The sequence below is a fragment of the Salvia hispanica genome, chromosome 2, assembly GCF_023119035.1.
Source record: "Salvia hispanica cultivar TCC Black 2014 chromosome 2, UniMelb_Shisp_WGS_1.0, whole genome shotgun sequence".
NCBI lineage: Eukaryota > Viridiplantae > Streptophyta > Magnoliopsida > Lamiales > Lamiaceae > Salvia > Salvia hispanica.
The window spans coordinates 13107179-13119976 of NC_062966.1; the positions used below are offsets into that span (position 1 = coordinate 13107179).

At 36.4% G+C, this 12798-nt stretch overlaps 3 protein-coding genes across 4 annotated transcripts; 1 reads left to right on the forward strand and 2 right to left on the reverse strand.

Moving 5' to 3' along the window:
* The first annotated feature begins 564 nt into the window (after positions 1-564).
* LOC125203450 (succinate--CoA ligase [ADP-forming] subunit beta, mitochondrial) lies at positions 565-6065 on the forward strand. Its single transcript, XM_048101792.1, has 12 exons — positions 565-792; positions 1240-1350; positions 1445-1556; positions 1735-1799; positions 2762-2839; positions 4194-4268; positions 4363-4515; positions 4643-4777; positions 4874-5038; positions 5229-5351; positions 5521-5592; positions 5685-6065. Exons 1-12 carry the CDS (start codon positions 691-693, stop codon positions 5757-5759), a joined length of 1266 nt encoding a protein of 421 aa, XP_047957749.1. The 5' UTR covers positions 565-690; the 3' UTR covers positions 5760-6065.
* A 163-nt stretch (positions 6066-6228) lies between these two features.
* On the reverse strand, positions 6229-11010 carry LOC125208035 (glutathione gamma-glutamylcysteinyltransferase 1). 2 transcript variants are annotated; one of them, XM_048107578.1, is made up of 9 exons: positions 10854-11010; positions 9866-10022; positions 9105-9343; positions 8811-8974; positions 8537-8588; positions 7688-7915; positions 7055-7567; positions 6903-6972; positions 6229-6761 (listed from the first exon to the last, which is right to left on the reverse strand). In XM_048107578.1, exons 1-9 carry the CDS (start codon positions 10926-10928, stop codon positions 6463-6465), a joined length of 1797 nt encoding a protein of 598 aa, XP_047963535.1. In that variant the 5' UTR covers positions 10929-11010; the 3' UTR covers positions 6229-6462. The 2 variants fall into 2 exon arrangements, with proteins under 2 accessions (XP_047963535.1, XP_047963536.1); XM_048107579.1 differs by having other exon boundaries at positions 6671-6761; positions 6919-6972.
* A 750-nt stretch (positions 11011-11760) lies between these two features.
* LOC125203371 (CRIB domain-containing protein RIC7-like) lies at positions 11761-12754 on the reverse strand. Its single transcript, XM_048101702.1, has 3 exons — positions 12562-12754; positions 12322-12471; positions 11761-12241 (listed from the first exon to the last, which is right to left on the reverse strand). The coding sequence occupies exons 1-3, from the start codon at positions 12617-12619 to the stop codon at positions 11958-11960; spliced, it is 492 nt and encodes a 163-aa protein (XP_047957659.1). The 5' UTR covers positions 12620-12754; the 3' UTR covers positions 11761-11957.
* Positions 12755-12798: the final 44 nt, after the last annotated feature.

Here is a 12798-nt window from a genome sequence, read left to right on the forward strand (position 1 = left end):
TATTTGGTTTGGTTTTTGGCCAAACTGTAAAATCGAAATTTCATAAATATTTACCAAAAATCCAAAAAGCCGAAATGCAAACTACAAAACCGAAAAACCATAATTGCACAATACATCTAAAAAATCAAAAAGAATAATTTTATATATTTAACAAAAGAATTTTATCATATCAACCAATTAACATATCCAAACAATTACAATCTTTTTAAAATCTAATATAAATCAACACAAATAGAGTTTAATTTTTAAGTATCATATATTAATAAAAATAAATTTGGTTTTTCAAATTTTTTTTACCTAAATCGAAGCCAAAATTTGAAATTATCTAAAAATATAAACCAAATCGAAAAAAAAAACTAATTAAATTTTGGTTAGATTTGAATCAGATATTCGCTTACAATTATTTTACTCACCCCTAAATAATTATATCGAGTTCAAAATATTATATTATGAATCCATGTAATCTATTGAAATCACATCCGTTTATATACACATGGAATATAAAATGTAGGTTGAAAATACAATGGGGAAATGAAAGAGAAAATAAAATAAGAGAAATAAAAAATGCTATAGAATTATTAGGGTCAGCTCTTGCTTCCTTGACGCGCCTCCGCTTACTGGTAGACGGTAGTAGTATTATTCTTCTGTAAATCTCTGATCCCATTTCCATCTTCAAACAACTTGCGAGAAATGGTGCGACGATTGCTCGGAAATCTCGCTACTCGATCTCTCTCCGTCGCCGGAAAATGGCAGCAGCAGCAGCTCCGCCGTCTCAACATACACGAGTATCAGGTAACGGTTCCCGCGCACGATTGCAAATGTTCCTCACATTTTATGTGCGTATGTATGTATGTTTGTTTGTTGATTCACGCTATATGTTAGCTGTATAGCATATATTGCATCTATGATTTTATGATGCTTTTTCAGAAAATACTAGTAAAAAGGATCAATAGTGGTTCTCTATTTACTGTGGCCGTGGTGACTCGAACGTGACCTACATTTAACATATATGCAGTTCTAGTGTGAAATCAGTGGAGTTTTTTTTTTTGAATTGTATAACAACTCTATACTTAATTTGTAAGTATGCATGTTTTTTTTTTTTTTTGAGAGAGTGAGTTTTGGGTGTTAATAATGAAGTTTATTGCTGAAGAAATGACCAAAGACTTTTGATGTCAGCGATTAATTTGCACTTAGAACTCTTGCCCAATTGGTTTATATCCTTAATTTGATTGCATTTAGGGAGCTGATTTGATGAGCAAGCATGGAATCAATGTTCCCAGAGGTGTCGCAGTGGGATCACTTGATGAGGTCAAGAAGGCATTACGGGATGTATTCCCCAACCAGAGTGAGGTAATGTGGGGAGATCAGAATTAGCATTGTTCTCTTTATTAAATGATGTCAGATTGTAGTCTAGTAATAACGTTTGGAGTTTTCTGTGATCCAGGTGGTGGTGAAGTCACAAATCCTTGCTGGTGGGCGAGGGCTTGGAACATTTAAGAGTGGTCTAAAGGGTGGTGTTCACATTGTGGAAGCTGACAAGGTTGCAAGCATTGCTGGTATGATGGAAAACTTTATGGTTTACTTTTTACAGCTACAAGTTTCAGTTTACTGTTTCGCTTTCACATATCTGATTCTCATTTACGAGTCAATGTGGAAGTGGGACGTGAATAATTGAATTTTAGTACTCCAATGTTTTCTTGCTTATTTTGTACTCATGAGAATAATGTCATTCAGAGCAAATGCTTGGACAAATACTTGTCACTAAGCAAACTGGAGCTCAAGGAAAAGTTGTCAGCAAGGTTTGAATTGATTATTTATTATTTTTGTATCTTATAGCTCTAAATACATTTTCATGAATGGCTGGCGTTGTGACACATAGAAGTATTTTATCAACTTGAGCTGATCGATATCTCATTCATGCTGAGTTTCACCTCTAAAGTCCTCCTGTGCTATGTCATGAAGGATACTTGCGTTTATGCATACTCTAAGTCTCTAACTAGTTTCACACTATCAAGACTTTGAGATATTGTAATTATGCAGAAAAAAAGATGCCCAGAGTGAATTATTCTCCATTTTTAAAGAAGTTTCGTGGAGCTTGCTTTCAAGCCCCTAATGTACAAATAGTATTGTATTGTAATCAGGATCCAAATCATCTTAATAGTCTATTACTTTTGCAATTCGCCCACCCCCTCTCTACTAATTAATATTTTACTATCCCAAAACTCACATTTCAGCAGAATCCTCAACCTTCCAGATCATCACATATGACATATGACATTACATTCAAATTAAATATTCAAACTAGGTCCTATGTATGCACAGAACTAGTAGAAATGATGCCACTGAAAGTCTGAAACTATTCATAAAAAATAATTTCACGTATTTAACATATTATCATGTCTTCCTTAACAAACCTAATAAAAAATATGTACTTCAGCAGACAAACTCTAATGCCACACCAATATAAGTTCACAGTTACACTTATCCTAGCACAATTTTTTAAATATTTTTCAAATGAAACCTTATATGGCTTCAAACAATTTCCTACATATCCTATAGATTTGAATCCTCTTACAGAATGAAACCAAGCAGGGCTTAAATTTTTCAATGCTTGTCTTATAGTGGTCTATCTCTTGTTTGGTATTGATGTCATTTTGTTTCTTCTTTGCTTCTCAGCATACTTGATTTCAAGTTTTAGTTCATCATATGATGATGAGTTCAACGTGAAATTAAATTACATTCAACCATATCTTCCTCGCAGGTTTATTTGTGCGAGAAACTGTCACTTGTCAATGAGATGTACTTTGCCATTACTCTTGATCGTAAATCCGCTGGCCCTGTAAGTTCTTGAAAATGACTTTATGTTTGTTTCAGAGAATTTCATTGGTCAATAGAAGTCTCATTTTAGCCACCCCACCACCCACCCAATCCCATAAAATTCCATTCGTAGACTGAAATCTCGTCATTAAAATGAAGATGGCTTAGAAGAAGCATGGAGCCTTTATTTTTTATGGTGCCTTGGCTGTTTGATTAAAAATTTGGGCATGTATGTTTCTTATTATACTGCGTCTGAAGCTGGTGAGAGTTCCAGCATGCCATGTTGCCATGCATCCTCCTGTCAATCTACTTTAATTTTGTCTATCTTGTTTGAAATTATATAATCAAACATTTATTTAGTTCTAGGTTGCAAAAAAATCATCAAGTATCTTAAGATCATTCTGATACAAATGTGGTAATAGTCTTTAGTTTTCTTTTTTTGTTAGATGTAATAGGAGCTTCTTTTGAATAAAATTACAAGTGAGGATAGTAAATTATGCTAAACTGACAACTGAAAAATATTGAGCTTCTAGGCTGCTTGGAAGAAGATACTGATCTTGCTAAAGGATTTTTCTCCGGCTCCCTGATATTATGTTCTCCAGTCATGGACTGTAAAATAGCTCCCTGGTTATGAAAATTCCATAAGAGCTTTAATCATGGACTGCAACATATAACCTAGTGTCTGTGTTGGGTGTTAGAAATAAAATTGGAAGTAAGCACCTTTAACACATGCTAGTAAGAAAATAACATTTTTTCAAAAAAGTATTGGTAAGAAAAATGAAGTGTATGCTTCATGGTTGTATTTTCTAGAGAAGGGGGAGAGGAAGAGAGCAGTTTGCAAAAGGCCAACCAAAATCACACTTGTAAGGGCAGAAGTGCTTGTAAACAAGTTGGTTAGATTTTACAAGGGCATGCGTATGCACTTTCATGGCACCAGTCATACTGGTAAATGGTTGGTCTCATAATGCCTCTTTAGTTCTCATGGTTCTAATCAAAATATATGGTTGTTTAGATGTGAATCATCTACTGATCCAATACTTAGAAAAAACATCGTCTCTTTTCACCTAGCTGATCAAATTCTAATCATGATTTGTTATTGTAGAAAACCTTGTGGAAGGAAATTTCTTGTCAGTAATCTTATATGCTGTCCCTCTCTATAATTTTGTCTATGTAGTCCGTGTGTGAGTCATGAGGCCTCATTTTTTCTATATAAGGTAGGGATGCCTGCATTCAGTCTCTCTCTATATAACATATTTTGCTATAGTTATGTATGCCCTACAAGGCTAACATTATCTTGTAAATGCTGAAATAAAAATCAGGCTACTCATTCATCAATTTAGTTTTCTGCTGAGCTGTGAACTTCTCTCATTTTTCAGCTTATCATTTCTTGTAAAAAAGGAGGAACCAGTATTGAAGATCTTGCGGAGAAGCATCCAGAATTGATTGTAAAGGTAACATCCTATACTGTACACTTGTATTGCTTTGGAAGATTACTTCTTTGGGACTGGATTGTAGTTGTAACTCTTCCATTGCCCCTGCTTGCAGGTTCCTATTGATGTTTTTACCGGAATTACAGACGAGGATGCTGCCAAGGTAGTTGATGGGTTATCTCCAACAGTGGCTGATAGAAATGCTTCGATTGAACAAGTGAAAAAGTTATATGAACTTTTTTGCAAATGTGACTGCACATTGCTGGAGGTGATTGATGGATTTTCTCTCTCCAAAAGTTTCTTTGTTTTACTGTACCAATGCTAATATTTATATGTACTATTAGCTTTCGTAAGTGTCCTATTATATCTGATTCCGACTGTAATGTGTGAAATAGATCAATCCTATTGCTGAGACTTCTGATAAGCAGTTGGTTGCTGCTGATGCCAAACTCAACTTTGATGATAATGCTGCATTCCGCCAGAAAGAAATTTTTACTCTGCGGGATCCGACGCAAGAGGATCCGCGTGAGGTAAGTTGATCTTGATACACATGAGTTGCAAGAAGCCACTGAATCTTCACTTTAAATTGGTTAATTAATTTTGTTGCAATGTCTATCATTTATCAGGTTGCTGCAGCAAAGGCTGATCTAAATTACATTGGTTTAGATGGAGAAATTGGTTGCATGGTCAATGGTGCTGGACTTGCCATGGCTACAATGGATATCATTAAGTTGCATGGAGGAACTCCAGCTAATTTTCTTGATGTTGGTGGAAATGCTTCTGAAAGCCAGGTATAGGTGATTTGTTTCAGTTGATACCATTTTCCCTGTAATCAGTGTAAGCCGACTGTTAAAATGCCTAAAGTCTGTCACTATGGGTGTCTAAATTTATTTAACTTATACATAGCTTGATAGTTACCTGCGAAAATTGTTCTATTTTAGACTTTCTGTAACTTCTAGCCTTTACTGCATATGGTAACAGGTTGTGGAGGCATTCAAAATTTTGACTTCAGATGAGAAAGTGAAAGCCATTCTTGTGAATATTTTTGGAGGAATTATGAAGTGCGATGTGATAGCTAGCGGAATTGTGAATGCTGCTAAACAGGTACAGCTTGATTCACTTGTGCTTAGTGCTGATTTGGCAGTTCCTTACTGTCAGAAGTTATCACTTTCTGTTGTGCTAGTTCAGCCTCTTCTTAGATCACTTAATCATTCTCATATTAGTTATCACTTTCGGTTGTACAATTCTGAACATTTGTTGGCTTCTTCTAAAGGTTCAACTGAAAGTACCTGTAGTAGTCCGTCTTGAAGGCACCAATGTCGACCAGGGACGAAGAATTCTGAAGGTGAATTTCGAAACAATGCCATCCTTATAAATTTTACTGGACAATGCAGATTATCTAACATACCTCCCCCGGGATCTTTTTCTTGTTTACAGGAAAGTGGTATGACATTGATTACTGCAGAAGATTTGGACGATGCGGCTGAGAAAGCAGTTAAAGCCCTCAGCTAGGCTAAATTCCTGCCATTTATCTTTGGCCTTTATTGCTTTACAGGCTGGTAAATGTTTTTTTCCCTAGATATTTTGGGTTTAAGTTTCATAGTTTTCATTGTCTCCTGAGTTGCGGGAAAGGAGCTTCTCAGCATAAAGAGAGACTGTTGATCTCCATTAGATGTGTGGGGGAAAACTGACTATTGATATTTATTTCTTACGAAACAAATAGCCATATTTTGGTTTCAGAGAATGAGATTTAACTGAGGAATTTACATTTCCTTTTTCAAATTGATTAACAGGATGAATGGATTGGTCTGACTGGTATGACTTTATGAGAATATCTGACATATACGTATAAATATGAAATAAGTACATATATATATATATATATTTGTGTATATGTGAGATGGTCTCATATGTCAAGATTGATAAGATGATGCTCATGATTAGTTGTGTAGGATTTGAATATAGAATTGAAACAGCAAAGTGTAGCAATTCTTTATAACCATTTCCGAAGAGTGTTTCTATTCACAAACTATGTATTGTATTCAACGAGTTTTCAGTTTAAATAACGAATAATTGTAAAGTAATGTATATTTCCTCTGACTACTGTGCTCTCTCATGAGCATCAATATACAGAACAAATTACATGACCAAAAACCTAAAAAATATGATTTCTTCATAACTTTATATATGTACTTGAATCCCTATTCCATGCCCGTCAAGCTAGAAGCATGCTTTTCCTGCCGCAAAGTGCAGCACTCTTTGGGAAGGAAACCATTGATGTAAATTTATAAGCAAGGCCAAAAGGCGAGAAGTCATTGCCAGGTCTTCTTATCCCTGGGCGGAGGACACCTTGCCAACGAGATGGCGCTATCTTGATTGAACAACGGGTTAAAGCACGTGAATTTTTTTGACACGAGGTTTGCTTTGGATAAAAATTGGATCTTTGGGATGATATTGCTACATCGTGCAGAGAGTTTGAGTTGTGGGAAGTACCTACTGTTACTCCAATTGAACCTATAACATGGAAAACAAATGTACTAGAGCAGTTGCCCGAAAATGTTTATTTGTGCTTCAGGTAATTTTGACCTCAGAAGCATGTTCATACATTAGATTCATAGAATATGTAGGAAAAATGAAGTTAAACAAGGGGAGCACCTAGATCGTCTTCTACCTTGTTATCCTTGCATCTCTTCAGCATAAGTAGTTGCCCACGCAAATGCAAAATCTGCCGCATCCATAAAAAACGAGTTAATACCTCGTATGAAAATGATAGAGCCCTGGAACCTATAGTTATTAATAATTCGTACCTCTTCTTGAAGTAATGGATGAAATTGTTCGGTCGAAACCAAATCAGATACTTCCTCAAAAGTCTTTTCGTCTTTAATACCTGACCATGTCTCTGGGGGCAATGCTAGTAGAAGTGCTGTCAAAACATCATTACTAGCTGGGTGCATACCAGAATAACCACATGAGCCAAAATTGGAGCAGCTAGAATCTGTTTGTGATAAAGGGACCAACATATCAACTCCATGCTCTCCATTGCTGTTGACCACTGTTCCAGATACTACGGTAACAGGTTTGTCCCCATTAGTGGCTCTGTAACTTCTCACACATGTCTCCCGGCAGCAAAACATATCTGAAGAACCTGACTTTCCCGTCAAAATCCCCGCCCCTTGGGAGCATACGGAAGCAGCAATGTTAGGCAAGCTATCTTCGCGGCCCAACGTTTGCTTGAACTGGCACCCAAGTGTCTCTGAAGACAGAATATCAGTAACATGCTTGTAAAGGTCAGTTTCTTGCATTCTTTTCAACACCTCCTCCTGGAAAATAGGATTTAGTAAATATAGTGGACCTTCAACATTTTGTTACCAGAATCGATAACAGAAGTATATGAAGATCTGGCATACACAACAAGGCCCACATGGTCCATTGGCATTTACCTTGATACGAAGCCTCCCTTTCTCTTCTTCACTCAAAGTTTGACTGTTATCCTCTTCTCTACGAATCTCTGCCACCCATTTAATGAACTCTGCAAAGTCTGCTGGAAGAGACATGAAGACACTTGCAAGCACATTCTTGACATTTTGCATATTGTCGGAACTTAATAGCACCGGGACATCATCCATCAGATATTTTGCAGTAGTGATCCAACTCTCATGTTTACAGCTCTGCCATGCAGCAAAAAGCATTAGCTAGATTGAACTGCTCAGTAAGCTGCATAAAACTAATTTGAGGAAAGTTCTAGATGACCTCAGTGTCAAATGAATTGCCAGATGCATAGGCAATTTTTGTTGGCAATGCTAACTATTTTTTTGGTCATTGTATAAAACTCGGTGCACGGATTCCAATGATTAATGCACTTCCTCAGTTATTATCTTATAAAGAAATGATGATGCACCACTTTTTAAACCTAGGTTCCTTTCAGTAATACTCCCTCCGCCCCATGTTACTCGAGGCGTTTCTTTTTGGCGCGGGATTTAAGAAAGTTGTGTTTAGTGAGTTAAATAAAGTAGAGGAGAGAATAAAGTAAGATAAAAAGAGAGAGTAAAGTAAAAGAAAGAATAAAGTATGTGAGATTAGATGTTTTGTTTTTAGCAAAAAAAAAGAAATGACTCAAGTAACTTGAGACAATCCAAAATGGAATACGACTCAAGTAACTTGGGACGGAGGGAGTATAAAGAAGATGGTTAAGGAAAAATAAAACATGCCCTGATAAAAGTGCCAGCCATTCTTTTGTTCATAAGGATTGGGAGCAATAGCAAATTATGAACTACGTATTAAAATAATACCAGGGTGTAAAGTAAAGCAGGTGATCTTTGGTGCCTAGTCACGAGCAAAAACCTGCAAATTATCGAGACTGGGTTAAATGGAGAACACAGGAAGGCATCTGTTTCAACAAGAAAATATATAAAGACTTCATCATTGTAAAACAAGCTTACACCCAGAGTACAAACATGGGAAGAAGATGAGAATGACGTAGTTACAAAAGGGAGGAGATATCCCAAAATTTTAATTGGCTACAAAATCAGAAGAGGTGGCAGATAGAAAGGATGATTCACATACCCTCTGTGTAGTCCATTTGATTCATCAACTGTATCCATAGCTTCCCAAAGAAGACGAAGTGGAACCCAGTGAGGAGGATATTTGAATCTTGCAACATCTAGGATCAGAGCCATATCACGTTCAGCGTGATATCCACCAATTGGTGAAAAATGTCCTGTTCCAGTCTGCTAGTGAAAGCATTCAATTTCATTAACACTTAAACAACTAAAGTACTACTAGACAACATAGCCTATCAAAGCAAAAAACACAAGTCATCGTGAATATTTTACAGATAATAGCACAATCAGTATTGACCTGTTTAAATACTCCTCTGTGATATGCTGAAATCACATGACAATCCTCTGAAGAAGCACATGCCATGACATATTTCCGGAAATCGTCTATAGTGCTCTGAGTTGTCCGAAAAGCTTCAACCTTAGCTCCAGCACAGTGAGCCAAGCATACAACTTTCCCGAATGTGATACCTGTGTTCTTTACCTTTTCTAGAGACTCACAGCAATCCAACATGTTTTCATCAAACCATCTCCACGGCCCTGTACAATGCAGAACCGTGAATCTATTAAGTTCATGATTTGAAGAAAAAGATAAACCTAACAATAACAGAAAAAATGCAATATGCAGATGCACCAAACCACTTTCAACACATGTCTCCTCCCAGTTCTGGTAAATAGCGCATACATGTTTTGGAAAGCACAGCATTGATGTTTCGAGTTGCACAAAATAACTGGATAAAAGGTTGCAAGTATTTCAAAGTTCCCAAGAACAAGTGAGAATCATATTTAACAGAACAGTAAATGAAGTTATATAATCAAATTGAGATACGAAACCAGCCTCTAGGCAAAACGAGTTACATGTGAACTAAATAGATAAACAATAACATCGGCTGAAAATTTAATGAAAAATAGATATCCTCACAACACTTCAAAGAGTGAAGCACAGCTGAACATTCCATACAATTTGGCATAGTAAAAGATTTTACGCCTCTTAGGTGATATAGAATCTAGTCCATCACCTGCTACAAATTCACCATATATGTGAGTCACAGTATTGGTTACCTTTCCATTTTCTACGAGGATCAATCGCAAGGGCGTTCAAAACCATCGAAAGGCTAGCCAGACCACAATATGCAGGTTCAGATTGTGTCTGGAAATAAGAAATCAACTTGAAGAAACCTTCCATGGTTCCACTGTGAATGGCTTCTGTAAATAGTTTCTGCAATACCATTCCAAAAAACAAACAAAAAATAGCAATTACTTGACTATGCATAACAGACTGAAACCACTAGATATGGCTGAAAGATGTTATGAAGCATGTAGGTGCTCTTGGCTCATAAACAGCTGAACCATAAGGATGGATATGCTTAATAAGAACATAATGGAAGCAGTAACAGTGGTGTGGCAAATGCGGTCTAAGAAGCAGCACAATATCCACCATGTATTAGATAAAACTCCAATTAATAACCAATCAATTTGAAAACTAGTAACAATTTGAGATCATCATCAATTGCAAAAAAAACTAGTATCTAAACACCAGGCCCTTAATCAAACAGAAACTGCTCCAGATTTTAATCGGCAAGGTCATATAACTAAATAAAAAATTTCCATTGCCAAATACAGTCCATCTACCACCAACTGCCACAGAAACTCTGAGATATCTCTTCTTGGGTTTGACAAAATTATTCTTGATAGTTTAACGCTGGAATGGTCCTAAAGATAAATCATACAAAGACTGTGCATAGCTCTTTAATTTCTAGAACTAATAGCTTTCAACGATCCTACAATCACCGCTAGTTTAATTAAAACTCCCAGAATTGGCTTGTTTTTTTTGTCCTTCGGCAAAACAGATTACACCGAATTCCAAGCTAATTTCAATTCAACATCCCGAACCTCCACATTCATAGTAATATGATATCAGGTAAATAACAATCATCAGAGTCATAATTCAAACAAAAACAGTAGCAAAGATCACTATAGGAAAAAGGGGAAACGCGTGAAAATTAAAGCAATCAAATAAAAAAAACAAGGAAATAGACCGTGGCCATACCTTGCCTTCGGAGGAAGCGAAGTCAATGGCAGGTGGAGAAGGGAGGATACGCCGGTATAAACTTGCCATCGCCATATTCACACAAAATTCCACACGCGCGCGGACGAAGGGTTTCCACCAAGCAAAGTGAGGAGAAAATAATTAATAAAGAAATTAAAATCAGTTAAGGCCCCGCGTAAATAATCGTTTTGAAAAATATTATTAAACCTAATTTGACCACAATTGGGATACATGTAAAAATTAATTACTAAATTAATTAATAATATAGCGACCGAGCTCATATAGAATACTACTACTACTACTATATTGAAAAGAAGTGGGAGCCAGGAATATTATCTCGGAAAAGTAAAATCATGATATTAAATGATTAAAATACTTAGTACTAGTAAAAATTTATATTACGATAAAATTGGTGATAAATATAGCCAAATCTTTGATATTGTTTATATACAATAAAATCGGTGATGAATATACAACTTTAAATCTTTTTCCCAAAATTCAAGCTGAATCGAAGACAACTTAAATAGTTAGCAATATATCAACAAAATATTTAAAGTGATACAATAAATTAAAATTTCAGGTTCCATGTCTATCAAAAGAGGCGATTATGTCAATGCATTGTTTACCCTCTAATTCCTGTATCACGAGATACTCAGGATCTTCCTCTTCTATCACAAGATATTCGGAATCTTCTTTCTCTATTGGCGTCATCTTTCCAACAATGTCAGCTTCCATTTAGGCAAAATTTGATATTAAGTTTGGGTATTTTGTCCTTGAGTTTCTTGTGTACGGTAACACTCAAAAATTGATTATAGTGTACAGATTTATAACTAATAGGCTATTTTCCGAATTATGGCATTCCTAACCTTCGCCAAAAACACATAATAATTTCATAAAAGAACGCTTAATTCAAAGTCTAATTTGTACAACATCATTAGTTTAAAAAGAGTCATATTCATTGTTCACCTCAACCGCTATCTAGCCAAAAACGAAATACAAAAGTCCAAGGAAGGGAAAAGCAATGCAAAAATTGAAAGCAGATTATCACCAATTCCCTCTACTTTGTCTGTCTTCGTCGTCTTCACTCAACTGAGCTCCCAGTTTCTACCCAGCAGGGCCGCTATCGGACCCATAATCAACCATTACATCCCCGCATGATCTGTTCTTGCGGCGCCTGCCTTGATCCGTGCCTTCAGCCTTCTTCCGACGCGCTTTCTTGGGGGCGTCGGGGTCCTGCGCCTTAGCATCCGATGGCTCTCTCGGGGCCCGTTTGGGTTTCCCGAGGGCGTCCAGTGGATTAATACCGTCTGTTGATCGCCGCCGCGACGCTTTTTTACCTTGCTCCTTCTCTTGGGCGGATTTCTTTGGTTTTTGTGCCCTCTTCGAATCTGTCAAAACCACAAACCAAATCATTTTCGCACATTAATAGGAGTTTTTGGTATTTTTGTGTTGGAAATTTAGAATATACCTTCTGACACCCATCTGACATCGGAACCGTCTTTATCAGGTTTGGAATCACATGGTGCTGAATCAGATCCATCCCACCCTACGTGAGCAACATGCTTTACATCTGTGGGAAGCCCAATCTGAAAGTCTTCTTCTGCCTGCTGCTCATCATCTGCACATACAAATTAATTTTTCAAATTTGGAGGGATAAGATAACATCTTTTAAAATTTGCAAATTAATCCAAATTGTGTAAGTACTTACCAAATATTTGAGAAATGTATCTGATGCCTTTGAAAATGCCCTTCATCTTTGTCGACATCTTCGTTTATTTTTCTATGTAGGAGTCAGATTAAGTAGTTTCATGTAGAAACGCCATATGCTTTTGATATTCATGCTAATTTTATGGTTTTTCATCCTCCAGCTACATAGATATATACACAAATTATTGGCATTTTTCAATATATTACACTAACTTTTTAAGATGGAGAAGCAAAGATT